Genomic DNA, 16,237 nt, shown 5'->3' on the forward strand with positions numbered 1-16,237 from the left:
CCACGCCAACCTGCATCAAAGACAAGTAACGGTTCCACTACGCCACCTGGAGCCCATAAGCGTGCGAATATTGTAGAACTGGGACAATGCGTATGACGTCATCGACTTGCTGCATTGTGATCGATCTGCATCTGCATCATCAAACACTGCAACAGCAGTTGATATTTTGGCATTTTTGCTGCTTAAAATGATGTTAAAACTGCAGTAAAGTAGTAGTTGAGTAAAAACCCCAGTCAATGGCAGCTATGGCTCCACGCCAGATTTGCAAAGCATTTATTTGTGCAACTTGTCGCTAAGTACGGCAAAATATGTAGGTGATGTTAAAACTTCGACAAGAATTGCAAATGTAAAAATTATAAAATGAATAATACTTCGATACCTGCACTTGAAAAAAAAATTCGGCACAGGCACAAGAATTTATTGAATTTTCCCGCTATTTTTGTCAAATCTGCAATGAATTGTGCATAATACACAGCCTGCATGGATGCGGGCTCAGCTGAAGTATAGAACAAGGGCACAAAGGGGACGGGGCGATAGCGCACTTCTCAGAACTGAGATACCCTACACCAGGGATGGCAAACTGCGGTCCTCGAGGGCCATAGTCCTGCAGGATTTAGAGGTTACCCTACTCGAACTGCAGCTGATTCCAATTAACAGGATCGTTATCAGGCTTATGCAGAGCTTGCTGATGAGCTGATCATGAATCAGCTGTGGTCAAGAAGGGAAATATCCAAGACCTGCAGGACTCCGGCCCTCAAGGACCAGATCTCGCCATCCTTGCCCTACACACTCACACCCATCAACGGGAACGCGCATTTGAGGGGCACAAGGATGGAAGTGTGAGCATTGAGACAGGCCAAAGAGTGTCAAAAAATAGAGAATAGATGGCAGAGATGATTTAAATTTAGAAATAGAAGCAATGACGTAATGTCCATGTATTGTTGGCGTCGGGCCAATACCTCATTAGTCACAATTTGGCAAATTTCATATTTTTTCAAAAATGTATACTTTTGGTTAGTGCACTCCTGTGAGTATCATTTTCACAAATTATTGACCAATCAAAAGTGTTGAAAATGGCTTGCTCTCTTTGATGATGCAATGTTAATGGTTGAACAAACATGCCCGTTTTTGGAGTCTCTTGAAAAGTGACGATTTCGGAGATACAAGGTTTTGGCCTGGCGTCAGCGTTATACACCACACACACAAACACCAACGTGCAATTGACCCGCACGCGCGCGCGCGCACACACACGCACACACACACACGACTAATACTACTTAGGGTGTATTCAGACCAGAAAAGTCCTTTAGTCCGCTTGTTTGGTCCGGACCAAAAGCAGATTTTATTTTTTTCGTTTGGTGCGGTTCATATTCACACTGTGCTTTTTACAAGTGGACTCTATTGCGTAATCACGTCGACCGCGTGACGATTTGTGCTCCCATTGGACAAAAATGACGACCAAACCTGGAAATAGAGGACAACATGAAATCCCGACGTGCTGCATATGCGCTGCATATGTGTGGCGTTATAAGATGCAAAATATTTGCGAGCCTCACTGGCAGTTCATTCAACGGAAGTTCCGCGACGCTGTTTCTAATTTTGGAACGCGTCGTCGATTGCGTGCAGTAACCTGAGGAGCAGTTGCGCTCCGCGTGCCCACCACAACATGCTGACAACACCGTGGCTAAACAGAATACGGATGATTATGAATGAATCTAGCACAATATTCACTACTGGGCAATATTCTCCCCGCGATGCTTGGCTGCAGTGGCTTGTTAAGCCCAAAAAGGCGCATATGTCTTGCAGCTGGAGCGGATCAGCCGTGGTTTGTATTCAGACTACGAAGCGAACCGCACCGAGTGCGTTTGGAAGCGGACTGAGACCACCTCAAAAAGTATGTCTCGGTCCGCTTGTTTGGTCCGCACCAGGATTCGTTTGTGTGTATTCAGACCTGCACAAAAGGTCCGGATCAGCGTGGGAAACAAACTCAGGTCCGTTTAAAGCGGACCAAACAGTGCAGGTCTGAATACACCCTTACTACATAATATGAAAATAGTGTAGTTAAGTTTGACAGATGTCAAATTCTTACACTGGTGTTTTGAAAATGCATTATTTTGTCATCAAAAGCACATTTTCATTGTTGTGGTATGCACTATTTATATCCATTGTTGTTTGACAAAAGTGACATAAGAGAAAATCATAACCAGTATTTCTCTGTCTAATCACTTCTTCATGGAGTTGCATCAATTGGCTGTCAAAATGTTTGAGCAATGCCTGTTCATGATTATTTTACTAATTATATTTTCCACCCTGTACTAATAATGCCTTTTTATGTTATTTTACACACTTCCCCTTTTTAGCCCTTCACCTTCCCATCTTGTTCTGCTACCCCTTCATCATGTCTTCATGAATGAAACATTGGAGGACGTTGCTCAAAGTTCAATTAGAGTGTTGCCGCTTTATATAGCTTTGCTACATGCCAACAGCATGTTTTGGCTTTTAGTGGATTTAACACACAAATGCATGCGAGTATATTCCTGCGTGTACTTAGCCTCCATGCACTCACTTTCTTGTTAGCTTCATTCATTCATGCATGTTGAGCATGTGGGTCGGAAAGGTTTGAGTAACAACCATAGAAAAAGAGAAAATGTGCACATCATTTTCAACTCAGTTTGCAAGACACTTTGGAAACTCTTATACTCTAAATTAAAGCTTTATGACTAAGACAAATGTTAACCTCCATCCTTGTCCCAACCACATTTGCATATGCATTCTTTCTGTCAAGTATTACTTTTATTGAGGCGCCATATCACAAATGTCACTAAAGCATCTGGAAATAGCAGACTAGTATTTCATCTGCTATTTACAGTTTGTCACCTGACTGTTGAGCAAGTGTCTTCCTCTTTTATGGCTGCACAGTGTAATCAAGTCTTAAATCAACTCTGACTAACCACAGGTGAAATGGAGATCTTTCGCATCCACCCAATACGCTTTACAGTTGCACTACACCTCTACCATCTCTTAATTAAATAATCAGAGGTGGGCTAGCCCTCTTAATTACCCTCTCAATTTTATTCCAATACCTTTGCACATACTGCATAAACCTACCCAGTCACTTGGGATGATGTAATCAATTACAAGCTAATGATATACAGTAAAGCTTTGCCTCACGCATCCATTACATTAGGAAAAGGAGATTCAGCACTGAGGCATGCGTTCAGCACCATGGACAGGTCCATGCTCACTTTTACAGTCTATGCTGTTGGGGGACAGTCGAATATAGAACAATATTTGTCAAAAAAATTAAAAAAAAGGGCGCTGTCACACTAAAATGTTCAAATGGTTTAATCGCCTGACTTCCACATAAGCAGCGTAGGTTCGGATGGATGGTTGTGCTTATTTACTTGACAGCTTTTGCCTTTCCCCATCATATTCTTGTGGCATTTGTAGCACATGCCTGTGGCTAGTTAGTGGCTGGTTGATTGCCTGTACTCCTCCATGTGAAGGCGCTCATGCATTGACCAGTTGGCCATTTGGAACGGTTCAAGAAAGGGAAGTGTGGGCGGGCCAAGCTGCTCGGAACATGCCAACAAATCAGTGGCTTATTAGAACAAACTGTAAAAAAAAAAAAGAAAAAAAAAAGAGTAACTGAGCGAGAGTGAACCAACCAAATGCTTGCATATGCATATGTGTGCATAGTGTATGTATGTTTATGGATGAATACGTTACACTTGAGTGTTCTATGGTGGTATTTGGAGCAGAACTAACTGCTCTACAAGCCTTGCAGTATGGTCATATGAGAAAATGACATGTAACTGAATATCCTCACTCTCACTTATCCTTATCATCATTCTGCTATTCCACCGCAGTCTTGGCATCTGTCTATGCTGGTGTATCCTAATTTCAGAAAACTACGACCAATCGTAAACAAACCGATCATATTGCTATTTTAAGAGATGCGCATGTCAATTTTGGTGACGATTGGTCGTAGTTAACACGTTAAGAATTTTATAGTGAGCATCTATGGAGTGGAAGGCTGAATGCCAATATAATCCAAAATACGGTGTCGATTGTTTTTATTTTTTTAGAGGTTGAACTGGGCATAAGACGTAGTGGGTGAATATTGGTGACTGTAATTTTGTGTTTATAGAAGAAGCGTCCACTTGCCTTTTTATGCTAGCTTCCACTAGCTAATTTTATTCCTTCTGAATACTCTTTTCCGATCACGGAAAAACCCCAGGTTCCTTGAGGCTATACTGCCATCTATGGGTTAGCACACATCACTACAGTGACCATTCATAAAAGTTTTCTGACCTTAGGCGACATACACACGTAGTCTACATGAAGCGTTTTAGACGGTCCCCTTTTCGCTGAGTTTCTCGTGGCAAAATGCGTATCCATTGTACATTTTTCTTTTTTCCGTAATGGAGTTTCCACATCGGCAAAGGTGATTTTTGTCAAATGCTTGAGATAGTGTACAATATACTCTGCGATCTATCTTGCTTCGAGCGCTTAATATAAGGACCGGAAGTTGAGATACCCAACGATGACATGTCTTCGGGTTTTTGTAAAGCCCCCAATCTTCCTTTCTGTTAGAATGATGCTTTCCTATATCGTGTCAAGGTGTAAGATTTTGGAAATTGGGAAGCTTACGGCCATACTATCCTGAGAATGCCAAGCTCGTCTGATCTTGAAAATTGGGAAATTTGTTGTTTGTTTTTCTCTATCCAAATGATTTTATTTCTTTTTTTTGTAATGAGAAACAGACTTAGAGTTAGTTAGCTCTAAATTAATTTTGTAGCTAAAATAATACGGCCTCATTGATTAATTAAAGATGACGGGAAAGACTATATTTGATCAATTTGTCGTTGCTTCAAGTGGATGAGACTTTATAAAAGATAAATGGTCTCCCATTCTATCCAACTTTACTGTGTATAGTAAAACCCAGCTAAGTATTAAATTATTGAGCATGCACTTACTTAAGTGGCGTTAACGGTACCGTTGCATCAATTCCTGCAACATATTCGCTTGCTAGTCAAGGCGAAATCTGTCTGAATTTTTCATGCATTTCAAGAACATTGGTTAAGCGACTTAAAAATACATCTTTTTGAAAGTCAAAGCACTATAAGAGTACAATGCATCATGCCCCCTTTTCAATGGACCAATAGAAGCTTTATTTGTTAATAGTCGCAATTCCTGATGGTCGGCCTCAATTTGTCACCAATAGGTATGTGGTAAAGCATTGTTTCTGTGAAAAATAAACTAGCGCAAAATCTAAGACAGTGGTTCTTAATTTGGGCTCGATCAAACCCCATTGGTTCAGTGAATCAGTCTCAGGGGTTTGGCAGAGGTCAAGACATACACTCGACTCAAATGACACGCCCCGCTTGGCTATCATTGGCTGCAGGTGATCACACTACATTGCTTGGCCTATCTGTGCTCCATGATACGTCACGTGATTTCTTTTTTATTTTAATCCCTTCATACTATGTCAAGCAAACAAAGAAAGTGGTTGGACGAATATGTGCAATATGAATTCATATGTATAACAAAACGTATGGTGTTCCACAGGGTTCAATTCTGGGGCCTCTGTTGTTTTCATTGTATCTGCTGCCCCATATTTTATTCTTCAATAAAGAAGGGTTTGGTGAATGCACATAGGAAAGTGGTTGGGGTTCAGTGCCTCCAACAAGGTTAAGAACCACTTGTCTAAGCATAAGAGTGTCTATGCCTCTCAAGGTGACTTGAAACGGAAAACGTTTCACCATATTGTCTGATTTACAGAAAATAATGTCATTTGGAAATCAAAGAGTTGACCGGGAGATGATGCCATTTGTAGAGCCCATGGGAGTCGGTTCATATTTGTAAGACAAATTAAGGGCTTGGATAATGAATCATAAATTGTCTCTTGTCAAAGTATGCATCTGCAAGAAGATCTGGTTAGAGACATGACTGGATTTTTGGACATACGCAAAATAACATTGACAGATGGGGCAATTAAGTACCAATGAAAACACTCAAAGCTGTTTTAAATAAAAATTCTTCAAAAATAATAATTACATGTTTTGAAAAACATGCATCTCAAAATGCGTATAGGCTTAATGAGCTGATACTCAGAAAGCAGAACATGATCAGAACTAAAGAAGTATATCAAATGAGAAATTGTTATATATTACATACAGCAATATTATTGAAGAAACGCAATGACCACAAATCAAATCCCTGTAGGAGGATTACCACATTTCAAATCAAGACAAAACTGTGCATCTTGAAGGGTTACAAATAGAGCGACACACTGTGCAGTTGTCCAGTGCGCTTGTGGCCAAGTGAGGAAGAATGATATGATATCCACAGACAAGTATTTGTATACAATAGGTTCTATATTGAGATAGCTGTCTTTCTCCAAACTGGAATCTACAAAAGGTGATATAGTTTTATCGAATGCTTGGCATGATTCATATTTACCTTCCACTTCAGCAATGGACATTTATATTGGATGGTGCAAAGCGAAAGGAGAACTCTTTCTTTCTTTTTTTTACTGCCCACAGGGTCCTCGGATGAACTGCATAGATTGGGTTCAAACCACTGGTACAAAAAGTATCTAAACATTCAAAACCACAGCGTTTCTGACTTACTCCATTTTGGAAATGACTCATTTTTAACTACAATGGAACTTTACACTCAGAGCGATCCAGTAGCAGCATGCAATGGCATAGAGCTGAGAGAAATCTGGCACACAATACCCTAATCTGATATTCAGTGCACAAACAAGGCCTGCTGGCCTGGCTCTGCTACCAAATGCCAACACGCTACAGTCAAACTTCTTCCACTTAGCAAACACCAGCGTGACCTTTTGTCTTTCGATGAGTTGGTTCTTGATTCCACTATCCACAAGCAATAACAAACTAAAATCCTCCTCCTGCTTTTTTCTTTTTTTTTCTTATTTTCTTCTAAGATTGATATCCCTCTTTTTCCCCCATTTAAAAAGTTGGTGTATCAGTATTGGTATCGGTATCGGTAGTGAAAAATGCGGATTGCAGCCCCCCCCCCCCACGCTTTTTTTCTTGATAAACTAAAATCTTGAGTGATATGCAACAAACATAAGGAAGCAACAACTACTCGTTTAGAGATACAATATAATCTTGGGTGTCATATGCAAACAAGATACAAAAAAGATCACAAGAGCCATCTGTAAACCAAGTAACTGCCAATAAGACCACTTTTCTCCTGGTATCTTTATGCTGTTATTTCACATTCTGTCAACAAATAATAGGGCCAGAAGTGTTAGAGTTTGCATGTCAAGGAGTAGCATACGCATCTTGGAAATTATAAGCCAAGCACATAAAATATGATCTCACAACTCTGCAAGAACTTACTTTAGTCTACATAAATAGTGTACTGTGTTCGTAAAGGAAACCCATTATATTGGTGAATACTTAGGTAGGCCTACATGTGATTTTTAATCTAAATCATAAAATATTATACAACTGTAAAACAAATAGGGAGAATTGGAAACATGATTTTATTATAATTTTTGCTCCCTCGTGTCACTGAACTACAAATCTATACACTACAAAAGTGAGTGTGCAAAGTGCAAAAAAATAAGATTAAAATGAATTGATATGAAATGCTGCTCAAGGCCCAATGTCTCAAAATGCACAACCCGATAACAATAACAATATTATAAAATTAACTGAAAGTGTCTTGGAACCCAAAATGGTGACAGTTACTCAACAATTGTACTTGACACAACATTCCCATCATCTCCTTGGCCAACTTCCTCTCAACATTGCAGCAGTTATGGGACCGTTCCTTGGAGGTGAGATGTGTGTTTAAAAAAAAAACTACCAACATGTGAAAAATGACTTTTGGCTCACACTTACCCAGAGGACTTTTGCACTTTAGAAAACCCAAACATATCCATGTGCTCCTGCTACCATGCCATGCAGTATGTCCCCAAAATCAGAAGCACCACATTCCGATGCTAAAATCAGCGTCCAGATCCCTTCCACATGTCAAATAATCCAGTTTCAACCCGGATCCATGGCAGTAGTCAACAAAAGCCTTTGGGAGCAACAAGAGTTCTTGTAACAGCTTTGACAAACTCAAAAGGTCGATGATGCTGAATTTGCGCTCCTGTGCACTGAAAATACAAATTCCCAGTCTTGCTGTTGATTTTTCTAGTGAGGAAAGAGAGTCCCGTCTCTCTGAGCCCAGTCTGCTGCATCCCACCTTGCATAGTTGGGCTGCAGTGAGCCTGTGTGATTGCTCTCCATCTCAGCAAGTGGGGAGGAGGGAGTGCACTAGTGTGGACGAGGGATGGGACACAGCAAAGAGGGAGGAAGGGAGGGACAGAAGGAGGCGGTACACAGCAGTGAACGCTTGATGAGTTGCTCTCTGGCTCGGGCTTTGCTTACTGGCTGTGCCGAGCTACAAGACCCTTCGGAGGCCAAAGAGGGAAGCAAATGAAGGAGGCTGTGAAGTGAAGGAATGAACATGAAAGATGGCGTGGGGGGGTAAATGAAACTGCATCAAACGCTTGGATAACACAACAACCCTGTGAGGGAGCATCGGAGCGATGAGGAGAGTGGTGATGGGCAAAGCAATAGCTGACTCTTGGCTTTTTATCCAGTATAGTTAAAGTGAGTTTGTAAGACGGCATTTGACCCAGGCAAGCATTCATTCTGTCTTCAATAGACATATTTGAAGCTTTAGAAGACATTTATAATCGGGTGAAACTGAAAGTGGCTGCAGCGTTTTATTGCTTGAACATTGATACTGTATGGTTTAGGCATATACGTACTATATGTGTTTAGCTTAATGATTCATCACTTCCATAATCACCATAATGTAATTGAAGTCCAACACAGTCCCCACAATAAATTCCAAGAAACTGACACAGTAACAAAGAGTGATAGAACAAAATTCAGCATTCATTCAGCATTAATCGGTCAACGAACTGCTACCTCCACCCTTTTGGTCTGTCTCATCCAGGACAGATTTTTTTTTCCTAGAACCCCCTCATAATCCTACTGTCAATTACAGTAGACATAACTACCTTGTTTACATCTTAATTCCATAGGAATAATATTTTTTAACCCCTTCAAGCTCATAGATGATTGCAGTGGACATGACATATTTGCGTGTCTAAACCAATACAAACGCATAATTTGGATGACGTCAACACTTCTGGTTCATGATTGGATCACAATCACAATCGTAAGTTGATTTGCATGATGTTCATGTTAAAAATGTTGCATATAAGGTTGGTATGTTTACAACAAGTTACAACCATACTATCCTAGCGCCCACTATAACAAATAAAAACATGATAACCCCCCCCCCCCAAAAAAAAAATCGATGTTATTCTTATGTGGGAAAAGAGTCAAAATCAGTAAAACAATAAATAAAAAAGCCCAGCAAAAAAAATTGTAAGTGACAGTGTGTAAAAGTTTATCACTAGATGCCGCTATGTAATAGAATGCAGCCAAAGCGCATTTCTGTGACTCAGAGAGGCCACACTTCAAAAGCCTACCGCCAAATCTTATTTTGCCTGAGCCAACAAGCATTTTAGCGAGCGACGGTGACTTGGCAGTCGGTGAGAACCCTGGTGAGCAATGGTTATAGCCGGAGCAGTTTACAAGAGTGGCTAGCGGGAGTTAGTCAGAGCCATAGGCCGGAGTGTCTAAAAAGAGCGCCTATTTGGAAAAGCTAGTTTTAATAAAAAAATAACAAGCTAGTAAAAGCCCCAGCTGTGGAAGGTAAGCGGCGGTCAACCCATTGTGTCCGACATTAGCTACAAGCACCACCAGGACTAATTTACGTTCGCGAAATTGTCCTTCAGGTATCCGTAACAGGAAGATGGTGGCGAAACACGTCGGCCTCCTGTAAGGACCTCCGTCACGCCACCTATTTAATACACGTGATTACTAGACCTATGATTGTTAAAAAAAACAAGACTAAAGAAAAACCTACGTTGAACTTGAACTTGAACTTGAACAACGTTATTCCAGACACAGGGGGTCAATATCACAGAATAAAAGAACAACAACAGAGAATAAAAGAAAAAAAAGGGGAGGGAAAATAATAATAATAAAAATAACAACAATTATGCCAATGATAAAAAAAACAAAAACAACAACAACCACAATACATGAATTATACCAAGCCTTCCATAGTGTTCAATGTAAAACATACAGGCATGCTCGCCAATGGTTCCACCGTCTGGAATAAAACCGACCGGAACGAAGCACATGAATGACTAAAACATTGATGATGTCATTTTCTGACCTGGATGCCCTACACATAAAACTGAACATCAAATTACGCAGAGTAACAGAGCAGGTAGGTGCACTGACACTCGCAAACAAATGACTGGCACTTGAGCTTCTTGAAGCTCTCAACAGCAGCCACATGGTGTCATTATAAGCCACTGCGAGTTTTCTCATGCTTTCTTGACTATAACGGCACCACAAATAACGGGCAGTATACAAAGATGTACAATAGTCTCTAAAGAGTGACATTTTAACAGATACTGAGCGCATACTAAATTTACGACACAGCATATTCGCTTGGGCGTTGCCTGTAAATGTCCTTGTTGTCAGACAGGTCACTTGAAATGATATGGCCCAAATATGTTATTTCACTGCACACACACACAACAGTGCGTTGCCAGCCAAATGAAAGTCTGGAAAGGTTGAATGTCTGTCTTCTCTACTTCTGACTATCATGACCTTACTCTTTTTAGCATTGTATTTTATATCATAAATCAGCGCCATACTGTGGGTGCATATTTTTACAAGCTGCTGTAGGCCAGCACTATATGGCCTAAAAATGACCACCAATACATTAGATCAGGGGTGTCAAAACATACGGCCCGCGGGCAGAGCTGGACTGGCCATCTGCCGTACAGGGCAGATGCCCGGTGTGCTGGTGTCTTTTGGGGCTGATGTAGTGCTATTCAATTATTATTTTCCTCCATTTTACCCCAAGAGACCGGCCCACACTTTAGACAGAGCAGCCATTAATCTATCTACAATATAGAGAGCAAATTGAACCAATAAACATCAGTGGTAGAGCTACGTGTTAGCCAAGGATAGTCAGGAATCGGGCTGGGCCGGCGGGCCTAAATCAAAATGCCAGGGCCGATTATTTGTGCCAGCCCAGGCCTGCCCGCGGGCCAGATCAGGCCCGCAAAGGGGTTCAATCCGGCCCGCAAAATAATTTTGTAAAGGAAAAAATAAAAAATATTAATCTGACCAATTAATCAGCTTGCCGCAATCAAAACATATAAAATTCATAATTTCACAAGCAATCCTCAGATGCGCAATGCAATTTGACTCTATCTAGATAGGGACCAAATAGACTCAGTTTTAGAGTAACATTTACACTTGGAAGGGAGTAAAATAAAGAACTGGAAAAAATAAAAAATAAAAGTGACTGAACGTAGGAACGAACTCACGACCTTCAGCTTGGGAGACAGCCGATCTAATCCCTGAGCCACACAGTTCTTGCTTTCTACTAGTATATCGCTCATGTCAGCTGCATCTGATTCCATGATTGCATGAAATCTTCCTAACTCCAACAGACCAAAAACGATCTTTGGTCTCTTGGAGAAAAGCAAACAGTAAAAGGGGCATAGCTCAGGTGGTAGTGTCACAAAGCTGAAGGTCGTGAGTTCAAACCTTAACCCTTGCGTGAGTTTTATTTTATTTTTTCCAATTTTTTATTTTACTCTCTTTGTAGTGTAAATCTTAGTTAGGGCCATTTCTTCCGTACCGTACTGAAGCCTGATTGCCCCCCCCTCCCTGTCCCCCTCCGGCCCGCACTCACATTACTCTAACCAAACCGTGCCCAGGCCCAGTTGCCTCCATAAATATACGTCATCACGTTGCACAGGAGCGCTGCCCAAATGGTCGCTCGCTATGTACGTCACACGTATGTACGTGACGTCATGGTTACTACTCGCCACGGCTGTACGCATGTGCGGCCAACCGTACCATTCTCTGGCCCACCTCCCAATCTTGCTAAACTGGGAATCCGAACCGTACTCAGGCACGGATCAATTGCACTTACACTACCTATTGAATCGGAACTTTAGCAACAAGCGTGCTTGGGTACGGTACAACGGCCCTAGTGCGCCCTAAAACAAAGTCTATTTGGTGGATGGAAAGGCGAGGAGACACATCAGGGAGACAGGAATTGTGAACAAAAGGAGAAACTTTATTGAAACAAGTGGGGACGGGTGAGAGGACGAGGACTGGGGAAGACGTGAGTGGAGGAGACGGGGGCAGACGGGTCGCCATGACTGGACTGACCGAGAGGGGGCTGGCTTGACTGTGACCGGGGCTGGCGTGAACGTGGGCAACTAAGCGGCACTTTTGTAGAACGTGGGGACAAGAAGGAGAGACGTGGAAAACTTTGTAGAATAGGAGACTTGAAGAAAACGAGGGTGACAGGACGGTGACGAAGGTGACTTGACAAAGAAGACTTAACTACGACGTGGACTACTGGACTGAGACGAAGATGACTAACGGTGACGTTGAAGACTGGACAGAAATAAAGGGTGACTTACTGTGTGTGACAAGGCTTGACTGGAGACAAGAACGCAAAGCTTGATAAACACCTGACATAAACAATGATCCCACACCAACTGGACAAAGACAGCAGACTAAATACACCAACACTAATGAGAAACACCTCAGAAACACAATAGGGTGAGGGCACTGATTGGTCTAACACACTGGGAAGGGGAAAGACACACAGGTGGACGTAATCAGACACTACGAGACTGGGGAAACACACAGGAACACAAGACAAACACAACAAACCCACCAAAATAAAACAAAACCCTGGATCCTGCGCCAGTGGCTCTCTGCCGAGCAATGTGAAACGTCTATAAAGAAAGCAAGGTAAGCCTTGTAACGTTCCTAAAGAAACAACATGCGATCGGGAGAGTCACCCTCCCCCACGCCGCGCTCTTGTCATTCACCAGACGCATTCAAGAGTTTTGATCGTCCTTTTATTAATGCTTTTTTTTTTTTTATAGACGTTTCACATTGCTCGGCAGAGAGCCAGCTGACATTCTACATCACTACGCACTGAATGTGTTGCCACGTAAATAAAAATGGCGAAAAACGTCCAAATAAAATTTCTACAAAATTTATTAAACTGGAAATAATTTTTGAAACATAAATCTCATTTATGTTAGTTACAACCAAGTAAATAATATAGAGCAAACTTGTCATTAAAGTCGGGGTTCCTTTTAAATTATGTATCCATTGTTGTTACTGCACACATGCAAGGATGTTAGATTTATGTGATGGCGCATAACAATTATGACAGAGCTTTTAATTGGCCCAAAGCTATGATTATATGCAAATTAGTTTGCAGATCCCCAAACTCGAGCTGACAGAGCCATCGGGGGTCAGAAACCTATTTGAGAACCACTGCGTTGCATATCGTACCAATGCAATAACCTGTCCTGACATGATGCTCTAATATTCAAACATTTCCCATTATATAGCTTTAAAGTCAACCTAAAAATGGTCTATACAACGATATGTCAAACCATCTTTATGCTTTCAAACCGTTTTCTTGTCACAGAGAAATTTTGAACATGTTCAAAATTTGGCGGTGGCACGCAATGCAAACTGAACTGAAATACAGCCAGGCTTGATTAATAAGCTCTTAGCTATCACACCACTTGTCTTAATTGTCAAAACTGTTGCCGTGTTTTTATTTAATGCCAATGATGCATGACATCAAGACAGAGAGAAACATCATCATAATACTATTTCCAGATGCCGCAGAGCTGCACTTTACAGTCAAATCTAGTTGCTGATCATTTTAACAAGAATTGAATTAATGAAAAATATATAAAGCCATCCACACACACGAGCAAGTAATAAGTAGCAAACGATAAATGAATACCATTCAATGAAAACTATAAACTTGAATGTCTGAGGGGTTACAAATCATCTTGTTGCATAGTTGTTAAATGTTAAGTTAAATGTGCCATACACACAACGCAAAATGCACTGAAGAGAAACTGAGCACACGCTTCTTTCAAACTGCAAAAATTCAGGCCACACTATTGCACATGATCATATGGAATATTCAATATTTGAGTTTTTTTTGTTGAAGTGATTTTCACAAATGTTAGTTTTCATTAATAAAACATGTTTAAATTTGACTACAGTTATGGAAAAGTACTTAGTTTAAATGTACTTGACATTTCACAAAAGTGACCTTTATTTTTCATATAATTCTTGCATTGCAAATCATTCGAGTGTGCAGGTGTCCATAATGCTGTTGCTGCCTGTGAGTGTATGTGCGTAATAGGCTTCCTATGACCTGCATTCCACTTCCGCGGAGGCAGGACTCCTTTCAACTCCCAATTGAGTGCACAAGTCTTGACAATGTAGCATTAATGTGCTGAGTTGGCAAAAATGAAAGTCAAACTTGGCCTGAGGACATTTACTGTATGTTGATAAAATATGTTATATGCGTCCCCCCTTTAAGAAGCAGGTCGCCATCAGGCCTGGAGAAAGGTTCTTTAACGATCCTTGTCCTTTCCGTGGCCTCGCACACACACATATATATATAAAAAGGCCTTTTCCTCTTATACGTTAATATGGGTGTGACAATGAGCAGATGAACCTGTTGTCGTGGTTTCATCGACAAAGCAGTGTCATCAAGAAATTTTCAGTTTACAAAATAAAAACGCCAAACGGAAGGGCTGTGTGCTGTGATTGACACTGAGTAACAAAGTAAAACAAAACCAAGGCATCCATAGAGCCATTTGTTTTTTGCACTAGTACATTTAACCGTTTACACAATGATTTTAAATTCAAAATATCAACCCAATCACTACGGTTAACAACAAAATTATGCGTATCCCTTTTTAATGCTTTGTAACATAATTAACATAACATAAGAATACGGTAAATTATTTTCATTGCAAATTTGTCAGTTGGGGAAAATCCATGTTGTACTTTCTCATTTGTGGCATGTGATGTCACATTTGAACATTCCGTTGTTCCTTGTGGGAAGCAAATAATTAAAATCTATAGGCGTACCTAATATTAACACATGATAGTGTGATCTCTTCTATCGATATATTTAATTTAGTCAACGTAGCAAATGGGCAGGATAGCAGGACCATTCTTTTATTTGTCAAGATTGCTGTGCCATCCCCTCTACTTGCCTGATTTAAAACAGTGATACTTATTTTAATGAGGACAGATGGCCGTACTGGGACGTGGACCACCACATCCCATGAATAATAATACAGCCGAAGGTCACAATGTTAGTGCGAGTGAGAAGGTGGGAGAGAGCGCTGTGCATTGATATTATGAATATATTCAACCCATTGGTGATGGTTGACGTGTGCATATAATCATCAACCTTCTTCTGCACATACTCTCTCTTTTCTGTCACCTTTGGAATAGTAAGGCGGAGCACATCAAACAAAATACACATCGTAATGGTGTCATTTTCAGACATTCATAACACACTCAGTTCAACACTGGCCTCATCTATGGCATCCAATGCAAGAGCAATCAACCTTAATAAAGTCAGACAAAGTTTTGAGATAGGTATTGATTTAACAACCTCTTACGGGTAAGGCCTCAGAACTTGGTACAGCAGAATGTTGCAGAGAGTAACTGCATTTTGTTTTATTTACAGAAGCATATTAGAAGGCAAAAAAGAAGAAGAATATACTTTGTTGGTAATGTAACATTAGCGGACTCACATAATTAAAAAGCAGTCCAAATACTTTTGCCCAGCCTGATCATATGTTAAGGCTGAGTATAAAAAAATGAGTATATCGTGAAAAAATTCAATACTTTTTCTCAGTTATTTGAGAAAGTACAGAATGATTACAAACAGTGTTGGGAACGTTACTTTAAAAAAAGCAATTAGTATAGTTACTCATTACATGCTTAAAAAAGTAACTGAGTTAGTAATTGAATTACTTCATAATAAGAGTAACTTGTTACCAAGCAAAGTAACTATTTTCAGTACTTTTCACAAAAAAATTGTTTGGTATCAAATAATTTGGATTTTTATTATTTTTTATTATTATTATTATTATTATTATTATTATATACAAGGAATAATTCCCCCCCCCCACACTATATAGGGTGTTTTCATTTATTTTTGTGAATATTTGTCACACAAATGCCTCACTCCATAATGACATATCATATGAAAATAATAATAATAGCAATAA

At 40.3% G+C, this 16,237-nt stretch overlaps 1 protein-coding gene across 3 annotated transcripts in view; it reads right to left on the bottom strand.

Moving 5' to 3' along the window:
- LOC147178288 (FERM and PDZ domain-containing protein 4-like) overlaps positions 1-16,237 on the bottom strand; it is a 59,550-nt gene that overhangs the window by 27,830 nt on the left and 15,483 nt on the right. The window contains exon 1 of one of the 3 annotated variants that reach the window (XM_086069521.1): positions 7,884-8,261. The exons of the other annotated variants lie outside the window; for them this stretch is intronic. Within the exon in view, the coding sequence (XP_085925647.1) occupies positions 7,884-7,924 (41 nt within the window). The 5' untranslated portion in view covers positions 7,925-8,261. Of the gene's footprint in view, positions 1-7,883; positions 8,262-16,237 lie in introns of those variants that run through there. 3 annotated transcript variants of the gene reach the window in all.

Source organism: Leptonotus elevatus, chromosome 2, assembly GCF_054856555.1.
Source record: "Leptonotus elevatus isolate MCC_2025b chromosome 2, RoL_Lele_1.0, whole genome shotgun sequence".
Taxonomy (NCBI): domain Eukaryota; kingdom Metazoa; phylum Chordata; class Actinopteri; order Syngnathiformes; family Syngnathidae; genus Leptonotus; species Leptonotus elevatus.